Here is a 22,182-nt window from a genome sequence, read left to right on the forward strand (position 1 = left end):
CCACCTGGTTTAGTTTTTCCCATGGATTGCCTCCCTTTATTTTAAACTCCAAAGAGCATTAACTATGTGTCTCTGAAGTGCTGCCTGGCAGCGTGATACAAATGACAATAATAATAGAATTTGCAAAGATAAAAAATGTACGTATTATAGTATAGTGCCAAAGGAAGCTAAGTGCCAAAGGAAGCAAATACTAGACTTTTACTTAAGAAAGACGTTGTTGGCCTTATCTACAAACTTGTATATTTCAGTGTAGGGGCATCCAGAGATCCCAGGAACATGAGTGAGTAAAAACAGCCATCACATGTCAACTCCCACAATACTTCCAAGTGAGAATGAGAGGTTTACTCTTCCCTGGATGCTCTGTTTTTGGTTTTCTAAGCAGAATCATTGGATCTTTTTTTTCAATTTGTTGTTTTGCACCAAATTTGCTGAATTAGTTTTCTGAGTGCAGTTAGCAAATCTGCACCTGATTTGAAAAACATCAAACAGTACGGATAACTGTACACTTGCAGTGTAATATAATATAAGTGAGCCACACCTATGATATATTAAAAACTAAATTTTTTAAAACTTGTCTAAATGGGGAAAATTTCAGCACTAAGACTGGATGCCAAATGAACTATGAAAATTCATTCCACTCTTTATAAGAGTAACAGAGTCACAACTGCATAAATCTGAAAATTTAGCTTTAAATGGGAAATGGGTCTTAAAAATGGAATACATATCTTTACTGCAAAAGCAATTGGGGGAAGGGAACAATTTTAGAACAAAATGATCCAGGACCTGTGGCAATCCCTGTTGTATATTAACAGAGCAGCTGTGACCGGGGTGTTGGCTACAATTGTTTGATTTGTCTGCAGTGCTATGGGATATGACATGCTCTGTGAAATTTATCTTATGCCAGCAAACTTTTGGGATCATATTCATAAGATAGTTTTATTTTGTAATCCACATCTGGCATCTCCAGTTCACTTGTAAAGTCATTCCTACATGCAAAGGCCGTCTCATAAACCATTTAAAGTAATGACATTATCTTCCTAGACTCATTCTGTGGTTATACAAGTAATTATCAAGAATTAGTTTCCTCATACACCAAAAAGGAACACCAGATGTTTATTATAATCTATGAAGGATAAAAGAGGTTGAAAGATAATTTGTATAACCATATGGGATTTATGCATTCGCTGGTCAGGCTAAATCCAAGTTTTCATTGGACTATCTTCTACTTCGTTAATTGCTTACATCCAAAATGTTTGTATCCTTGCTTTGAATTCCTTTTTCTCATCTCCATTTACCCATGCATCCACCCACAGGATCTATATATTTAAACAATCAGGATACCACACAATGGGGCCATTGCAATAAATTTGCATCGAAAGCAGGTGCTGAACAGTCAGCGCCCGCTCTCTTAATGCGCCCCAGGCACCACCAAGGGGGGCACCATGCAATATTTAAATTAGGGGGGTCTCGTCAGCAAGGAGGCTTGCGCGACCCTAGCCCCTCCTTGCTAACGAGAACCCAATCGGTTTTCGTGATTCGGCCGTCCGCTGGCAAAGAAAAACCAATGCCGATAGACCCGGCGTCATTCTTCCTTACCAGTGGATGGCAGTCCCAAAAATTGACGCCAGGTTTATCAGTGTCTGTTTTCGTGACTCGGCTGTCCGCCAGTAAGGAAAACCGATGCAAGTGTTCACGAAGCGAATGCTTGTCAGTTGCGTGTCTGTTTCCTGAACCCAACTGTATTTTTATTTTTTTTAAACTTTTTTTGTTTTTTATTTTTCATCCTACTTAATATCACAACGATATTAAGTAGGAGGCAGTACAGAAAAGCAGTTTTTTCTGCTTTTCTGTGCTTGTTTTTGAAGCACACAGCTATTAACGCCTGCTCCAGGCAGGCGTTAATAGATGACAGTTAAATGTACGTCCAAGACACATTTTTTTTTCATCGGGAGTGAATGCCGAATAGCTTCATTTACATGCATTTGCATGTGATGAGCGCTATTAGATTCATGACGCGAGTTGAATATGCACTAATTCCCTTATTGCATTATGGGATTGATTAGCGCTTATTCTACACGCGTCTGACTGCAGGTTAACAGTGCGCTCGGCAGAGCACACTGTATTGCATCGGCCCCAATGGATCAGATTGACAAACTAAAAATGACATCCAGATAGCATCCAGCTCAGAGTTCTAAGAGAGTTAAAACATGAAATCGCTAACCTGTTACTAGTAATCTATTATTTAAAATAGCCACAATTCCTGAAAACTGGAAGGTGGCCAATGTGATGCTGACTTTTCAAAAAGGGATTCATGGGTTATCCGAGAAACTATAGACTGGTGAGCTGGACGTCAGCACTGGGCAAAATGGTAGAAGCCATTCTTAAAAATAAAATCAATGGCCACATAGATGGACATGGCTTAATGGAGGAACGTCAACATGCTTTTAGCAAGGGGAAGTCTTGTCTTACTAATCTTTTAGAATTTTTGGAAGGTGAAGATAAGTGAGCCAGTTGATATAGTATTTTTGAATTGTCAGGAGGCAGTTGGCAAAGTCCCACTTGAGAGACGACTCAGAAAATAACAGTCATGGGATAGGAGGCAGTATTGTATTGTGGCTTGGTAACTGATTAAAAGGCTGGAAACAGTGGGTGGGACTACATGGCCAGTTTTCCCAATGGAGAAAGGAGTACCATAGGGGTCAGTATTTGGACCTGTGGATTCATAAATGATCTGGAAAAGGGAAAGATGAGTGAGGTGATCACCTCTGCAGGTAAGACAAAATTATTCAGTGTTTTTTAAAAAGCAGCAGATTGCAGTGAACTGTAAAATTAGTAGCTCCATCCCAGTAGATGGTGTGCAGGTGGACTGCTCTAAATCCCCAGAGCGCCAGGGCGCCCCCATCCGGAGAAGAAAGAAGGTAAAAAACCAAAAGAAAAACCATGGAAGCGCCACAGCCCGCAACCAACCAAGTCCGAACAGCAGACTCCAAGGGTATGGACATGTGACACTCAGTGCAAAAGATTGGAAGGCCACTATCTCTCTGCTAGACTGCAGCTTAGTTTTGTTGAATTATTAGTTAATTAAGTTGCTAAGGGAATAGGGATGTATAATCTAATGCAAGTCCTTGAAATTTATTTGGTGTATTTAATGTTATTTTGGTAATGACCCACAAGGGGACAACCATTAATCTATTGATAAGGGCTGGGTTATTCCCTTATCAAATTCCCTGACTGATTCTTGTTGTGAAAAATGTTACTCTTGCCCACTTAATGGGTCTATAAATAAAAAAAATGTGCGTGGGGGTATGTGAAATTTGGGATGGGCATGAGGGAAAGATGATACAAATTTACCTAGCTTACTCTTAAAATCATCACACAATATCTATTCTACCCTAAGCTTAAAATCACAAAGCTTTCCAGCAAAGCAATATGTACAAATCATCTTCAATCAATGGCAAAATCACCTTCTGCTCTCATTTCTCCCTCAGGATTGCTGCAATTGATATGTTTTGCTTAGCTCACTAGGTTAATGCTTTTACACCGTTTTCAGTTGCAAGTTATTACTTTAATGAGAATTTGCTATGTCTAGCTCCTAATTCTGTAACCATTTATAATCTGTGTCTGGCAATGTGTGCCCTATACCAGTGGTTGGCATCTGGCTGTTTGAGGGGGAAACTAAGAGCTCAGCACACCGGTTCATAAAATAACACATCCTGTGATGGAATGCCCGATACGACGGTATATTTATTTATTTATTTTTTATTTAGAACTTTTCTATACCGACTTTCCAATAACAGAATTACTGATCAATTCGGTTTACATTTTGAACAATAACAGTGACAAGAAAATGTCTTACAAAAAACAGGTAGAAATAACTTGGAGATAAATATATGGGGTTAAATAACAAAGAAATACAATATACAAAGCCTAATATAGGCTGAGGCAGATAACATCGGTGTGGGGTTGTGTAAAGAGTTTAGGACTGACAATAGGTAGGGAATTACATGTTGGACTTTTGAACTGCCAAGGAGTTGGAGTTGGAAATTTTTTTTTTTTTTTTATTGGGGAGTTCCTTGAGTTATTCTATGGGGTATTCAATGGGAATTCAAAGAATTTTTTAAAGTTGAACTTGTCTAGATCTTGTATAGTTCTCTTGTAGGTTGTTGAAATTAACTGAAGTTCTTATATAGTTCTCTTATAGTTTGATTGAAAGTGACCTAAAGGGGAGCTTGGCAGAGATTATTGTGCAGTCTGATGTTATGGAAAAGCTTGGTGGAAGAGCCAAGTTTTAAGTCTTTTTTTGAAGATAATGGGGCATTGCACTGATTTGAGTTCTGGCGGGAGCGTATTCCAGAGTTTGGGACCAGCTGTGGAGAATGCTCTTTTGCTTAACGCTGATTTCATTGGTGGTATCTGGAGATTGTTTCGGTAGGCTTGTCTCACTGGTCTAGTCGAGGTGTGGAGTTGGAGAGGGAATTTGAGCTTGAGTGGGGCCAGGTTGTGTAATGCTTTGTGTATTGATGAAAGCACTTTGAAGAGTATTCTGAAATTGACTGGTAGCCAGTGTAGGCTTTTTAAAATGGGTGAGATGTGGTCTCTTTTGTTAGTCTTGGTTAGGATCCTTGCCGAAGCGTATATAAAACTTAATAAACTAAAACTAAACTAAAACACTCCTAAGGATCTGTTTCTCATGTCAAGGCAGCAGCAGACTCATGTGTAGGTGCGCTGGTGTGATCGCGCCACCAAAAACAGAGAGACTAAAGACTCAAAAAGGTAACACAGAAGTATGATGGAGGGGGAGGACTGAGGAGGGAGAAGAGAAAGGGGTGGTGTTGATGGGGGAGGGGAGAAGGCAGCCAATGGCGTGAATAGTGCAGGTCAACCGACTGTGACCAGGCATGTATAGACCACCCTTTCCATTTCAGAACATTCCAGTGTTCAGGAGGATGACTGGATTTCTCCTTGGGGCTAATCTTTTTGTATACTTGAAAATCTTGTAATACAGTGAATAAATAAATGGTAAGAAATGAGTATGCTGGGGGAAAGCAGTTAATACCAAACAGTACATTCAAAGGCAAGTTTAGCAAGCTTTTCTGTACATGGACTGGCAGTTGGTCAGTGCCTCTTATATAATGCTGCTTTTGCTAACCTTTTCTTCCAAACTACACAATGCAATGTGAAGAGTTTCTCTATCTACGATAAAACAGATGTTCTCTGAAATTGAAATATGAACTTAAAAGCAGGGCAGGCATAATAAGAGCTGACTGAAGAAATAAACATATGTTTAAGTCCTATGGATTTCTTCGCCGTGGCCTATGCAAAAATAAAATTTGTACCTTATATCATAATTGTTTACAAAAACTCATTGAAAAATACAACATATATACAATATATATTCAATCTGAAACCGTATTCTTTTGAAATTAGAATTTTGTGTTAGAGCTGTTAATAGGGAGCTATTAACAGTATAACAATTTGCAATGGAATCAGGAAGCATACAGAGAATTTAATAGTTCTCCTATGTGGGGACGTAATTTGCTAAATAAGATTTATATAGTATTATACAATGATAGGCAAAGGTTAGGTGGATTATAAGACAATGAGACTAAGCTCCATACTTCTTTGCCTTCACCCTGTGCACATCATCGGAGCTCTGTGATGCTGGCATGGAAAAAGCAGAACCTCTCCTTTCTTCAGGTCAGAGGAGATCCACGATAGGCACGATGTGCTCGCATACAGTGCACGCATTTAAGCTGCTGGCCTTCTAAAGGCACTGAGTGAAAAATCAATGAGGTAAAAAGCAAACTACTGGACAAAACCCTGACTGATAATGGAAGGCTTGGGCGTAACCTGCCCGGAGCGGCAGTCACTACCACAAGAAACCTCCTGGACAGACTGGAGGGACCGTTTGGTCTGTTTCTGCGGTCATTACTATGCTACTGTGATGCCACCTCGATGGACAGATACCAGGGAACCACATGGCCAATGAAAAGCAAGGAAACTTAGAAAAATGGATGAAAAACTTACCTAAAGAAGGATGAATTGCGACACAGGGGTCCCTGCCAGAAGCAGTTCCAGTCAAATCTGAGAACTCGCACACTGGGGCAGATTTTCAAAGGGTTACGCGCATAAGATACGCGCGTACCTGCCCCAAGTTCCCTCTGCGCGCGCCGAGCCTATGTTGAATAGGCTCGGCGGCGTGCGCAAGCCCCCGGACGTGCGTAAGTCCCAGGGCTTTCCTGGGGGGGGCATGTCGCGGCGGTGCATCATCCGGGGGCGGGGCCGCAGGTGTGGTTCCGGTCCAGGGGCGTTTCAGGGGCGTGGCCGAGGCCTTCGAAACCACTCCCGGGCCAGGGAATCGTGCAGCCGGTGCAGGCGTAACTCTTCAAACAAAGGGGTGGAAGGGAACGGAGGCAGGCTGCACGGCTCGGCACGCGCAGGCTGCCGATTTTGCACAGCCTTGCGTGCGCCAACCCCGGATTTTAAAGGATACGCGCGTCTCTATTAAAATCCGGTGTACTCTTGTTCGCGCCTGGTGCGCGAACAAAAGTACGTGCGGGCGTACTTTATTAAGATCTACCCTATAGCTATTGAGGGAGAAACCCACATACACACACAAACAAACACACCGCGACCAGCAGGCTCTATGGAAAAGATGAAACTGTGGGGCCCCATATGGAGATGCAGTGACATCGGGTGAGCAGCACACCCCCAGCGGGGCAGTTCCAAAGCTTCCAGAAGTTCTGAAGTAAAACGTCCATCCTGGGCTCCATCCGATGATGTCACCCACACGTGGGGACTGCTATCCTGCTTGTCCTTGGAGAAATGTACGCCACACATACATCTAAAGTATTTGTGGATGTTTATGTGAATTTCACTGTGCAATTTAAAGACAGAAATGGGTTGGTTGTTTTACAAGAGATTTTAATAAAGCTGTAAAAACATATGTAGAAGATTTTATTGGAACCAAAAAAACATGACCTTAGTGAACACATACAATTAAAACTAAGGATTCTTTTCAGTCTTTTTCCTACTTTAATCATCTTCCCAGGTTTACCCCCGTTTTTGTTTTTTTTTATGGTGGAGTACAGTTCACTAAAAGGAGATGATGAATTTGACCAATAAGTCTGCAAATATAGAAAAGCATGAATTGTGTAACAATACCGACTGCTAAGGCAGCCCCCTGCCAGCAAGGGTCCTCACTGAGCCATGTTTGGACCCGCTGTAGTCTCCACCTCGAAGGCAGCATGGCACAGCAAGGTCAGCTCTAATAAACCCTCTCTCCATTGTTCCCCTTGTGCTGTTTTTCTTCGGTGCTTTGTCTGGTCCCTTGTTTGGTGTCTGGATCTACTCTGCCTTTTGCTTATTTGTCAGTCTCTGTCTTGTCGGTGCTCACCCCTGTTTGTATTCAGTGTGGCCAGGGTTCCTTTTCCTGTCCCCTTGCTTCCAGTAGGTGACCAGTCCCTTACCCTGTGCACTGCCATCCATAAGACCTGCCAGCCACCAGCACCAGAGGGCCTAAACCAAAGGGAAGATGGCTGGTCAGGCAGAAGACCTCACGTCTGTCCTGCCTGCTCCTGACCCCTGCAGACACTGCCCAAGGGGTACTTTTAAATTGGCCAGCACAGCCGTGAGAAATTGGCTGTAGCTGGACATGTTTTGTAATTTATTTAGCTTTTTTCTTCTCACTTTTTATACCACCACCTTTGACTGCGCTGCTAACCTCTTCCACAGACTGCATGTTCAGGCAGCTGGGAACCATTGCTGGTCCAAGATCTACCTCCTCTGAGGCACACCAGCTTCACTCGCTGGGTGACAGGAGCCACCACAGCAGTGGCAGCTTTCCTCGTGTTCTCCTTGGTCTGAATGCACCAACTCCCAAGGCAAATCCAGGCCAAACCTTCATCTCTTGCACCATGAGTCCACAATCTTAGCCCCAGGGCTGGCCTGACACCTACTGCATTCATTTTACTATAGATAGAGCATATTTATTTTTTATGGCTTATATTCTGCTTTTTGGCACTTTCAAAGTGGATTACATTCAGGTAAAGTAGGTTTTTCCCCATCCCCATAATGAAGTTTGTGTCAATATTCAAATAATAAATATCTGATACTCTACAAATAATTGCCCCCAATCACCTGTACAAGAGATGTAAGAGGAGCCTACATTTTTATTTTTGGGGGTAGGGGGGACCCTCTTGGAGGCTAGTCATCCGTGCACTGTGGAACACAGCACAAATGGCTTCTATTACAAACTGCAACATCTGGTTTCTATTCTCATCATACTGCTATTACTTATGAGACGGTTTTTCCATGAGGCTTGTATGAGCAAATGTACAAAGCTTTCAAAGATCATTCATATTAGACAATTATTTCCCATAGCAATGACTAAGTTTAAACCATCCCACCCTGGTTTAAAGAAGCCAAATAATCATTTTTTTCTTACCTTGAATGTCATCATTGAAGGTGCAATACTTGTTGCGATACTTGTTAAGAAGTCTAAAAGCATTGGAATTGGCAAAATCCTCAAACTGAATAAGGCAATTCATCCCATACCTGCAAGGATGGAGAGATAAACAAACTTTTCCTTAAATATTCCATCAAATACAGCAAAATTTCTACTTCTCCACTGAATGCAGCCATTGCCGCTGTGTCGAAGGATCGCGTGCCAGCAAGCTGCAGGCGCAAAAGGTATGATAAAACTATGGGGGGGGGGGGGGGGAGGTCAGGCTAGGGGGAAGGGAACGGGGGAAGGCAGCGCAGCTTGGCGCGCGCAAGGTGCACAATTGTGCACCCCCTTGCGCGCACAGACCCCTGATTTTATAACTTGCGCATGCAAGTTATAAAATCGGGTGTACATGTGCGCGCCCTGGGTGGCACGCGCACCCTTTTAAAATCTGCCCCTTTGTATTTTAAAAAATATATCTATATCTCATTATGGTTACACCCCTTATTTATTTTCTCTTTACAAATCTTTCTCTGAGCCCTCACTTCAGGGACTGTAGACTAAGTATGTTTCCCATAGACACAAGAGAAAAAAAAACCTCTTTAACACATCAGGCCTGAACGTCTGTACTATACAGATGCTTCACAGGTAATCAGTCCGATGCTGTAATGGGGTTCTTACAAGAGTCGGGACTTTAAGACCCTAGCTTACCTAGATTCAAAATGGTGTGAGAGATTAAGCAGGAAGAGCTTTCAAGAATTGTAGTGGAAATAAAGGACCATGTTAGCCCACAAGAAATAAAATTCATTAAGAGAAAACCAGCGAAGTAGCTGGGTAGAAAAGATAAGAACATAAGAACATAAGAAAATGCCATACTGGGTCAGACCAAGGGTCCATCAAGCCCAGCATCCTGTTTCCAACAGTGGCCAATCCAGGCCATAAGAACCTGGCAAGTACCCAAAAACTAAGTCTATTCCATGTTACCATTGCTAATGGCAGTGGCTATTCCCTAGGTGAACTTAATAGCAGGTAATGGACTTCTCCTCCAAGAACTTATCCAATCCTTTTTTAAACACAGCTATACTAACTGCACTAACCACATCCTCTGGCAACAAATTCCAGAGTTTAATTGTGCATTGAGTAAAAAAGAACTTCCTCCGATTAGTTTTAAATGTGCCCCATGCTAACTTCATGGAGTGCCCCCTAGTCTTTCTACTATCCGAAAGAGTAAATAACCGATTCACATCTACCTGTTCTAGACCTCTCATGATTTTAAACACCTCTATCATATCCCCCCTCAGTCATCTCTTCTCCAATACAGATATCTTTATGTACCCTGTTTCCCCGAAAATAAGACAGTGTCTTATATTAATTTTTGCTACCAAAGATGTACTAGGCCTTATTTTCAGGGGATGTCTTATTTTTCCATGAAGAAGAATTCACATATATTGTTGAACAAAAAAATGAACATTTATCATATTCTGAATAGTTGTCTGGTTATGCTGGTTTGTGATGACAACTAACTGTGAATCCTGCAGGGTAAAAAAATCACAGCTGCATGCTCTGGTGTGCGACGGGCATGCTCCCAAAAAAAAACTTTGCTAGGTCTTACTTTCGGGGGAGGTCTTATATTTAGCAATTCAGCAAAACCTCTACTAGGTTTTATTTTCGGGGGATGTCTTATTTTCAGGGAAACAGGGTAGTTAATGGATATGTAAAGATGCAAGCTTTTGCAGCTCCTAACATGTCTGGGGTCCAGCCCAGTAGCTCAGTTGGTAAGTGCTGCACACTACTATGCCCTGGGAATGTTGCTAAAGCAGCTTTCACAGCTCCCCAGAGGGAGGGGGGGGGGTCATGGTCACTGCTTAAGGATGACATCTAATGGCACAGGATTGCTGGATTTCGGATGCAGACCTGATGCATGGCCCCCAGCCCAGGACCATCATCGCAATGACTAGACTAAATGCCAGTTGGGAGGGGATAATCATCAGTAAGCCGCAAAAGGAGGCTCGTGACACAAGATCTCAGGCCTGGTTCCAACACAGCTAGAAGTACAAAGGAGGAGCAGGAAAGCATCTGGGGAACACACTACAATCAAAGCTGATGTGACTCGATAAAGGGACCTCGGTCACCACAAAGCTTGCATTTTTCAACAAATTTTAAAACCGTAATCTCTCATCAGGAATACAATACAGATCAAAGTAAAAAAAGAAATTTGATTTGTTCTAACTACAAAGTTATCAACAACAATTTTGCTTGAATTACTGCGTTAAGGTATTTAACAGTTAGATCTGTAAGATAGAAAAAAGCTATTTATTTGCAAACCTGTTCTTAGATACTGAGGGAGATGTGAAGGTAAAGAGGGACTAATTGTTAAACAAAAATTGTTATTTGAGTTTGCTGTTCAAGGAGAATCCAAAAACTGCAGTTTTAGCGATTTATTTACAAAGGGATTTTTAGATCACAGGCCTTTGTCTGTTCCTGTGATCCAATTACAAACATTCCTTTAGTTTTTGGCCAAAATATTTTTTATTAGATTTTTTAATTGTTTTATTGGAACAAACAAACAATCAACAGTTTCACAAGGGTCATGACTTTTCTTGTTGAAAGCCTTCTCCCACGAGGGTTACTCTTCAGTCACTTATAATATGGTACCAGCATAGGTTTCTAGTGATGAACAGTATATACGCCAAAGGATAACAAAGCTACAATGGAGAAGAACATAAGAACATAAGAAAATGCCATACTGGGTCAGACCAAGGGTCCATCAAGCCCAGCATCCTGTTTCCAACAGTGGCCAATCCAGGCCATAAGAACCTGGCAAGTACCCAAAAACTAAGTCTATTCCATGTTACCATTGCTAATGGCAGTGGCTATTCTCTAAGTGAACTTAATAGCAGGTAATGGACTTCTCCTCCAAGAACTTATCCAATCCTTTTTTAAACACAGCTATACTAACTGCACGAACCACATTCTCTGGCAACAAATTCCAGAGTTTAATTGTGCGTTGAGTAAAAAAGAACTTTCTCCGATTAGTTTTAAATGTGCCCCTTGCTAACTTCATGGAGTGCCCCCTAGTCTTTCTACTATCCGAAAGAGTAAATAACCGATTCACATCTACCCGTTCTAGACCTCTCATGATTTTAAACACCTCTATCATATCCCCCCTCAGTCGTCTCTTCTCCAGTTCTGAGATTTTTTTGCGGGAGAGCTGCTAATCTGGCTGGAGACCCCTATATGTAAGAGGATGGACCCTTGAGTGCTGAACATTCCTTAAACTCCAGAAATAGTAGAGAAGGCAGAAAATGAAGCAGTGGAGAGAATTCAGGAAAATTCAGGAAATTTGCAGGCTAACACACACATCAACAACTATATTCATTTAGATGCCTAATTATGAGAGAGGACAAGAATGGAAAAGCTCACAAAAATTCCAAACAATTCTTTATAATAAGAAAAAAAATAGCAAGGAAAAGGGGAATCACATTAATTATCTGTGTCAATTGCTGGCCGAATTAGCTTCATAGAGATCTGCTGACTGCTGCTCTAACCCACTAGACTCCACTCCACAGGTAACACAATTTGCACTTGGTCCTGATTTTACTGGAAAATTCTTTACTGAACTGACAAACACAAGAGAAAAAGGCATTTCAGACTGGAAGTAATGCTGTTGGCTCTCCAAAAACACGTTTCATTCCCTGTATGTACCAGGATCAGTCCAGACTGCTGGGTTATGCCTTCCCTCCAGCAGATGGAGTCAGAGAGAAAACTGAAAGCACCCCCTAGATATACTGGTGTGCCACCTGCCATCCTTCAGTATTTCCTCTGACTCCAGCAGATTGAGAGGCATAACCTGCGGATGTGCTCCAAAAATCTGCACCAGACACAGACCAGGTATACACAATTTTTAAAATATTGTTATGAGCCTTTTTTGTTCTACAACTATTTGATATGATTATAAAAGATATCCTTAACATAGACATTTCTTCAAACTTATTGCGTGCCATTAAAAACATAGACACTTGACAACTCCAACTGACAGGTCAATACAGTAAAGTGTGCTCCGTCGGAGCGCACTGTCAGCCTGCTCTGGACGCGTGTTTTCCCTTACCCCTTATTCAGTAAGGGGAGGAAAACACGCGGCCTACCCGCGACACCTAATAGCGCCCTCAACATGCAAATGCATGTTGATGGCCCTATTAGGTATGCGCACGGGATCCAGTAAGTAAAATGTGCAGCCAAGCCGCACATTTTACTCTAAGAAATTAGCGCCGACCCAAAGGTCGGCGCTAATTTCTTCCGGCGCCAGGAAAGTGCACAGAAAAGCAGTAAAAACTGCTTTTCTGTGCACCCTCCGACTTAATATCATAGCGATATTAAGTCGGAGGTCCCCAAAAGTAAAATAAATAAATAAATAAATTTGAATTCGGCCCGCGGCTGTCGGGCCGAAAACCGGACTCTCAATTTTGCCGGCGTCCGGTTTCCGAGCCCGTGGCTGTCAGCGGGCTCGAGAACCGACGCCGGCAAAATTGAGCGGCGGCTGTCAAACCCACTGACAGCCGCCGCTCCAGGCCAAAAGGAGGCACTAGGGACGCGCTAGTGTCCCTAGCGCCTCCTTTCCCTCGTTTGCACCGCGTCACCTAATTTGCATGCTGGAGCATACTGGATAGCTCGCACCAGCGAAGGGCCAGTGCGTGCGCCGGGAGAGCGGGCGTTCGTCCGCTCTCCCGCGGTTTTACAGTATCGGGCTGTGAATGTTGCAGTTTCATTCATATATCAAATCTGGTCTAGCCCTCGAGTGGATCTGCAAGTGAAAAAATGTTAAAAGAATCTCTTTTGCCCTGCCCTCCAAATAATTCTCTATAAAGTGCTCAAGTTACACAGTGTAACAGTTGCATGCCATAAATTCCCCTGACGAAGCAGTGGGCTCGGTTGGGGTATCCTGTTGAATACATTATATCAAGATAGTGCAAGTACAATTTGCAATTGGACTCTCTGACAGTCACATAGTCTTGATTTTATTGTATAAGTATTTGTAGGTATGAAAGACATGTGTGATTTAGAGATATGTTTGGTTTTTACATGTCGGCTTGGGCTTTGGCTCAGGCGACCTGTGGAAAACTTTGCTTTCCAACGGGTCATTTTATTTTTTTCGGTGATTTTTCACTAAAAAAAACAAACCAAAAAACCCACCCCAACCCTTAAAATTTAGTTTTATTACAACCTCCACACCCCCCCCCCCCAAAACTTGCCTAAAATCCGTGGTGGTCCAGCGGGGGTCCCGGGAGCGATCTCCCGCTCTCAGGCCGTCGGCTGCCAGTAAACAAAATGGCGCTGGTGGCCCTTTGCCCTTACCATGCGACAGGGGCTACCAATGCCATTGGTCAGCCCCTGTCACATGGAAGGAGCAATGGATGGCCCGCAAAAACAAATGCACATCTCTAGTGATTTATGATTTTTAATGTATATATTTGCAGTGTATACTATGTTTGGGCAGGATGATCTTGAACATGTACTATAATTAAGCTTAAACATTTCAAGCATATTATATTTAATAAAGCATTTTTCATAGTATTAGTGATTCCTTTTCACATTTTTGGGAATTGTTTGTATCTTCATTAGTCTGGTGCATTAAGCATATCATCATAACTCCCTTCCATAGACACACTCCAATCCAAAGTGGTTCACAAAACAAAATTAATACAATAGAATACATCAGAAAGTAATCATCAGAAATACAGTAATCAGCAATACACATAATAAAATACATCACAAATTCAAATACATCAAAATACAATAAGCCTTAATAGCTAGGAGAAAGTCTTTTGCAACTATGCTGTGTACAGCTTTCCTCCCAAGATGTCTGCCTTCATTTTCTCTTATTATTTTCCCCCAGTTTGTTTTTGAAGATGCTATGTTTGTAAGAGATTTACAAAAGCAAATTTTGCCATCTAATGATTAAAAGGTCAAGAAATATACTGTGTTGCAGTATGGCGTATTCAGTCAACATGACTCCTCAGCAGAGCTTTGCCACTGTAGTTTTAGTGGGAAGGAAGATAAAGTGGTTAATGACAGTTGGTCCTTGCACAAATCTTCAACGTCACGTTAAGTGAAGAAGCAGTGTGTGCATATCACGCTGCAAGGGAACAGTGAAAGGCACAGATAGATAGGCCAAAGTGTCTAAATCTCAAACTCTGCCCATTATCAGGGTGCAGACAACAGGACAGAGTTCTCTCTCTCGCAATCCAAAAAACTCATCTGAGAAAACCAAGCAGAATATTACAAAACTTTTGATATGACCTCAATATTCGGTACAATTCTCTGCAATTTTCTTGGGTAATTTTTTCTCTGTTCGAAGCATTACAGTAGTAAAGAAAATCCTGCCTGATTGGCTATGCATGGACAATGAATAGAGTTTTAGATTGCTAACATGAATCGAAGTATTTTCACCCACCTCTGATGCAAAGTGCATCCTCCTTATACACAAAAGTGGAGTTATGTGTATTTGAAGAATCTAAAATATTGCCTATTTTGTTTTGTTCATTGTTATCCTGTCAGTTTCTTACTAAAAATGTAAAAATGTGAAGATAACTGTAATGGCACAAAAATAATCTCCAGAAAATATATACAAAAAGGAAATAAGTATTCCTGTATTTGTGGTGACCCCTTTGGCATCTCCATTAGATGGCCCTAGCCTAGGCATGGAGTTAGGAGCAAGTTTGGTTGGAATGGTCAGTTCCTAGCTGCTCAAAAGCAGGGAGAGTGGGAGTTCAGTGTGGTATTTTTAATTGGTCTTAGGAGAAGCATTGTAGCTTTCTTTGGTCCACTAAGTCTGGTAGATCAGGCCTCATGACCTGGTGCTTCTAGGACAGAAAGGAGGCATTATACCTTCTCAATCCAAAATCAGACTGGAGAGGTTGCCTCAGTTTCTCTGTAGTTTGCTAGAGACGTTCTGGAATTTACTTCCCTGGATCCCCCAGTCTTGTTATCCTAAAGGAACGAAAATCTCCCCGTCTTTCGGCAGGAGTGGGATGAGAGAAGATCTGCTGTTCCCTCTCGCACCCAGTGGATGGAAAGTAGCAATTCTGGTTTGAGTGGCTGAGTATCTTTGTGGAGAGTTTTGTCTTTTTGTTTTGGGAGGAAGTTTGCTGTCACTCTTTCTGCCCAAGAGTGGGGGAAAAAAAGAAGAGCTATTTTTCTCTGCTAATGCTTCAATCTGAAAGATCCCCCATTTACCATCTGAAGAGAAGAGAGTAAGAGTCGTTGCTCATCTGGAGACCCCCGCCAGAGTCTTCATCTCAGGAAAAAGAGGGAAGAACTGGAGTTTGGAGAATCTGAAATACATTTAGACTTCAGGTATTAGGAACAAGAATCCCAAAGCGATAGGAGACCCCTGGCACAACTGAAATGCTTCCTTAGAGGGTGAGACCAACTCAGAATCCCAATATTGAAGGACACATTCACAGAAACCGAGAGAGACAATTGAGAATAGGTTTGGGATATGGAAGTAACCAGAAATAAGTGTGTATGGTACCAGTTAATTACCTTGGAAGATCTGCAGTAAAATCTTTTAGGAACACCCAGCCAAAATGTCCTCTATTTGGCACTTATACCCATCTACAGCTTACACCTAGTGAAATAGCACCCAAATTAAGAATCACTTCCTGCTCCTTGGGTCCTGGAGGTCTATCCTCCAACTCCCCCCCCCCCCCCTTCATGGAAAATCTATGCTCTAGGGCTGTTGAACTTTGTGAGACTTAGCCCCGGGAGTGAGTGGGACCCCAACCTTCTTGGACAGTTCTCTCTCAACAATAGTCCCCTAGTGGTTGAATGCAGGAAATACAACAGGTATGGCACTTATCGCAATGTATGAAAATGTTAGCGCAAAAGGGTGCAATGAAAAAAAACAATGTTGTTCTTACTGCTAAATTACAGTTCGGTAAGCTGAGCTGTAAGAAAACAAAAATCCTACAAAGTCTACTAAATTCTTAATAGCAAAGCAAAGATTATAACCCAAGAAATGCAGACTCCTAGCGCTTAACGCTAACCACCAAACCACATCTTGCTTATTAGATCACTCTCCAATGTGAAGACTAAGGGGACTACTTACAAATACAGGGTACATTACCAATATAAACCTAAAACCTCTGCCAAAATCTTCATAGCAGCATTCAGTCAACATTGAATTGTTAAGACTGCTGGCTGCTCTTTGTATTACAAGATCATTTCCCTTACAACCATTTAACTGTACAACATTTCTGCATAAAACTGTTTCCCAAAGAGTTTGTATATAGAAGAGTGTTTACTGCTTTGCGGGCTGTTTGATCAGTAACACAATATTCCCACATACTCCTACTTCCATCTGCTATAGCTCAATAATGTGCTTCTACATAGAAGGATACTGGGCTAAGTATTAAAACACGGAAAGGTCAGACTAGAAGTCAGCATGAAAAATATCACTTTTCAATGGCTTCATTGTTGCTCATGATATTATACAGCTTCATTTAAAAGAAATATCCTATTTCTTATTACTTTTCAGTTCACAGGAGGAAAAATAGGAGATCATTCCTGATGGCTCCATTGTCATATCATCACACACCTATATATGGTATATGACAGAGCAGTGATTTTCTGTAACCTAGACGGAAAGCTACCCCCTCACATGTTCATATCTGATCTGTGACTTGGTTTTAGCTACAGTACATGGTTGCATCACCTTTCAGGAGACAGTAGACACTATCGCCCAACAAGCAAAAGGTTGTACATGGATGATGCTTCCTAACTAGCAATGATTCTTTGCTACCAAGAAAATCATTATTGTAATCTACAAATCAGATGATTCTTTACCTAAGTATTTATACAGTAATTTCAACAACATAAAAACCTAATCAGTCAAAATAATATTGATAACCAGTCTGTTACTTGAAGCAAGCATGTTGTTAATCATGCCCTGTGGTAGATGCCAGTGTCAATACCCACTGCGGAGCACACTATGTGTCACTGGTTCACATCCCTGTCCTGAAAGCATAATTAATCAGCCTGATTTTCCAGAATCTGTGATGAAGATCCACTGCATGAACATCCAGTGTATGCAAACTCTCTCATGCATCTTCATTGTGGCTATGCAGAAAACCAGACAGAATAGGTGTGCCTCCAGGACTGGGTAAAGCTTTATGGGTGGCTCAGTGCTATGCCACAATGCAGAAGACTAAATCAGACAGATTAGTTCAGGTATGGCTATATTTACCAACATTTAACTTATGTTTTATTAGCCATTATATATCCCCAGTTACATTCTCTTGCAGTGCCAACTCAATAGCCATTCAAAATTTGAAGAACAAAATCATTTTTGAAATTAGCTTAACTGTTGGAAATATAGAATATGATGGCAGCTGAGCCTCATAAGGTCTACCTAGTTTACCCAGTTTCTTCCTGGCACCAGTCATGAAGCTTTTTGAGTTAACTAAAAGAAGAACCTGTCAAAAATAGAGGGGTAAAATGGAGTGCAGACTACTCTCATGCCCTCTCCTAAGGCTTCCTCCATCTCCTGCACATCCCTATCTTGTTCTGCAGCAGCTTCTGCTCTGCCTTTCCAGGAAACTGCGCCACACCATTCCCTGTCGTTGCCTCTGCTCCCAGGCCGCTGCAGTGTGCACGTTCCTCCATGCCACAGCGTGTTCGGCTAATGGGGCCTGACCTTTCCACTGGCATTGCCTCCTTTGCAGCAAGCAGCTCTACAGTACTCACTGCTCCTCATGCTGTGTCCTAGCATTGTGGACTGCACAGATGTAGTTCACCACACCACAGACAAAACCCCATGCATGCATACAACTGATTTTTACAATGGTGGAATAAGGCTTTTGCAATTACATAATACCTTAGTATTAACATACAATTGAGAGTAAAAGTTTGGGCAACCCTGATAAAACTGCATGTTTCAATGAATTTCTGTGTGAGCAGAAGCTGACACTTTCTACATGGTACAAAGTTAAACATCACATTCTTCTGCAAATTTAACACATAATTACTATTTGTAATATATTTTTTTTTTATTTATTAACTTCTTTATCATTTTCATTTCAAATTTACAAAGAAATTATTAATCAAACACATGTTAAAAAGAATACCATGCATATACAGAAAACAAAATAGTAATATGAAAATAACAATTTGAAAAATAATTACAAAAATTATTTGAAATCTTCAATTTGTTTCCATATATGCAAAATCCAATAAAACAATAAGGTTATAAAGAAAAATACTCATAATTGCAATAAACATAAGAGAAAAATTGGAGGCTGAGTTAAGGAACTAGAAATTAAAGGAGATATATTATTGATAATTACACACCTTTAAATTCACAACCAACTGTTTCTATTTCTATGCCCGTCATAGCTACTCACTTGCCTATATAACACTTGTAGGAGATGATTCTGCTATAGGCGCTTCTATTGCGCCTATACTAGATTGCTGTGCCTCCACAAATTTTTGTAATTGATCAATTTGATAGAATACATATATTTTCTCCTTTCTTTAACTCACATCTACATGGGAAACGTAACAAAAAAACAAATCCCAAAGAGACAATCTGTTGACATAGGGCTAAGAATTCCCTACGTCTTGTTCTGGTAATTGGTGCTAAATCAGGGTAAAACTTGACCACCTGGCCATGAAAACTAGTTGGAAATTTTTTAAAGTATGTTTTCATAACACTGCTCACATCTTGAGTAGTAACAAAAGATACAATTAGTGTACTTCTATGTACGACATCTAATGTAGAGTCTTCCAAGAAATTAGTCAAATTTGCAGGAACTTGGGATTTTTGTGTGAGAAAATAACATGTGTTAATTGGGGGAATTGCTTCCTCCGCATAAGATAATTTCTCTCTAAAAAATCTTTTTAGAGATATATAAGGTATTTCACCTAGTACCTGCGGGAAATTTGTTATTCTTAGGTGCCGTAACCTATTCTCCATATGTAATATAGTGTAATATATGTATAAGCTGTATTAATGCTTTTAAAGTTTGTTATAAATAAAATCTGAGGATATCATACAGGTATTTTGTTGATATTTATAAGATAAGATATGCCATACTGGGTCAGACTGAGGGTCCATCAAGCCCAGCATCCTGTTTTCAACAGTGGCCAATCCAAGTCACAAGTACCTGGCAATTACCCAAACATTAAAAGGATCCCATGCTACTAATGCTGGCAACAAGCAGTGGCTATTCCCTATTGATTAATGGAAGTTTCTTATGCTTGGTTGTACACCTTCTGTTATTGCAAAGAGAACACAGAAGGCAAAGCTCAGGTTGTTTCCTGTCCTTGGACAGTCGGTGGCCATTCTGTAAAGGCATCAGCCAGTAGCCACGCTGCTTTCAATAAACTGCTCATGAACCGATTAGAAATGCAAGAAGAAAAAAAAAGTTATTTATTTACCTTATTTCCATCCACTGAATTGGGCTGGTGGTAACCACACTACTTTATTACTGACGAGAAATTCAGAGAGAGTCCATCTTTGATGCCCAATCAGAAGACAAGTTATCCCGCTCCTCAAATTCCTGAAGAAGGTTTTACCATCTCCCTGGGTGTCTGCTGGCTCAATATGGCAGAACCCCCTAGTGATGAACTTGTATTTCTGACTTTAAAAATAAATTGCTATGTAACTATCAGGCGTGGAAAGATTCCATGGAAGATCCTGCAGCAGGAGCTGTTACTTCTATTGTGGTTGCAATTGCTACAGGAGGCGACATTTATTTATTTATTTTAATATACAGCAATATCTTTTTTTATTGGCCTAACTTCAACATTTCCTGACACTCCTTCATGACTGTAGGACAGTCCTTTAATCTGCGGTCTGTGTCACCTTCTCGCTCTGCTAACACATCAGCAGCTCGCCCCACCACCTTCACACCACCGCTGTAATATAAAGCTGTCACTCGCTCACATGTTCAGTTAACATCACCTTTGACTTTCACCTTCTTTTTCTTTTAACCGATTTAGATTCTTTCCAAACGCAAACTCAAAGTGAGTTGCAAACTCAGGTACAGTTGGCGGGTCCCTTCCCCGGAGGACTTTACAATCTAAGGGCCCTGTTTGCCAAGCACTTTCCCTGTAGGCACCAAATGGGATGAAGCCTTAGTAAATAGGCCCCTAAGTTTGTCCCTTAGGCAATAGAGGGATTAAGCCTGGTAGCAAGCTCAAAAACCCAAGTCAATGTTAAATCCCTTTATGTTAATTGTGAAGTATAAGATCACTTTTATCATAAACCTCTTCAATAATGAAATAAAATGCCCTAGCATCAGCCTTTGCTAGTATTAAGTCTTTTAAACGTGATGGAAACTAGAAACCAAGCCAACCTTTGCCTGAAGACAGAAGTGTGCTCCAGAGCAGAACGCTGGTAAGCTCTCGGCAAGACAAGAAGGTCAATCATTCACAAGCCATGCTCCGCGTCTGCCAACTACAGCGCGTCCACCACGTTCAGGATATGCTACTAGGAACAAGCCTGCAAGAATCCAGAGATCCAAGTGCAGATCCCTCCCCCTGTGACCCCCGAGCAAGTCACTGAACCTTCCAAGTCAGACTGTTGGCTCTCTGGGAGGGGGACGGACGGTGTAATTAGTACAGAGTAGTGTACACTGAGAGTAAACAAGAAGCACTATCACAACCGGCTTTTCAACAGATCCCTAGTAAAAAGATAATAAACCCAAATTCTTCATCCATGCAGAGCTAGCCTATGGGATTACTTGGGCCGGGCTGCATCTCTGAGACACCCATCATCCCCTGGTTTGCTACTAAACTGTTGACGGTACCTGCGGCCAGGTCCTAGTGAAGCAGTACCATAGAAACAGGGAGCCTGATGTCAGATAAGAACCATATGGCTCATCCCTCGCCTGCCCAATTTCCTGCCTGTTGCAATGCCAGGTCCGCTTTCCCTTTCACCCAACTGTATTGGGGGGGCTCCCTCTGTGCTGATCTCAGGCTGTCTTGAATTCTGTCCTTATACAAGTATAGTATTAAAAATATATTTATTTAAAAATAAGAGTGGGGGAAGAGATTGATTTTTGCAACAGATGCTGCTCCTGAAAATCAAAGCCTCCTAAAGTATGTGAAAAAACGGTATTTTTTTTTTTTTTTTAAACAAGTCACATTCTGAAAAGCACACGTCAACTGAGAATTACATTGCTCCCCCCCCCCCCCCCCCCGGCCAGTGCAAGAGTATTTGGTGCCCTAAGCAAAACTCTTCCCCAAGTTTACTTATCAGTGGCAGCTCCATCACATCATCCCTCTGGGCCTCGTGCCGGTGCAATTTTGCCTCCCCCCTAAATACTGGCGCTCTAGGCGTCCGCCTAATGGAAGCACTGGTTGTGCCTCTTCCACCCTCCCCTCCCCCCTAAAACACTTGTCCATCATTCACCCCTGTTAAAGAGCTACCTAGACCCCAGCTAGACAAATCAGTCACAAGCCAGGACAAAATCCAGAGCAATAGAACTGAACTTATTTATAAATATTCTCTAGGCAAGCTCGCCATTTTCAGAACACTGAGGTGCAATAATATATTGGATATCTCTAGAAAAACTGTTAGAATGTAGTAATAATCCTGACCATTAATTGAGAATATATCCACACACACAGAGTATATAAACACCATAATTCTGCAAATGTGTCAACTTCTAGAAAAGCCTAAATGTGGTTGGAACTGAAATGGTTCTATAATCCTCCTAAGCCCTTCCTAAAAA

General features: G+C 41.5%; 1 protein-coding gene across 1 annotated transcript in view; it reads right to left on the bottom strand.

Annotated features, from left to right (window-relative positions):
* ME3 (malic enzyme 3) overlaps positions 1–22,182 on the bottom strand; it is a 289,196-nt gene that overhangs the window by 67,610 nt on the left and 199,404 nt on the right. Inside the window, exon 8 of the mRNA XM_029602267.1 lies at positions 8,447–8,556. Coding sequence (XP_029458127.1) covers positions 8,447–8,556 — 110 coding nt within the window. The remainder of the gene's footprint in view (positions 1–8,446; positions 8,557–22,182) is intronic.

The sequence above is a fragment of the Rhinatrema bivittatum genome, chromosome 5 (genome assembly GCF_901001135.1).
Source record: "Rhinatrema bivittatum chromosome 5, aRhiBiv1.1, whole genome shotgun sequence".
In the NCBI taxonomy this organism is placed as follows: Eukaryota; Metazoa; Chordata; class Amphibia; order Gymnophiona; family Rhinatrematidae; genus Rhinatrema; species Rhinatrema bivittatum.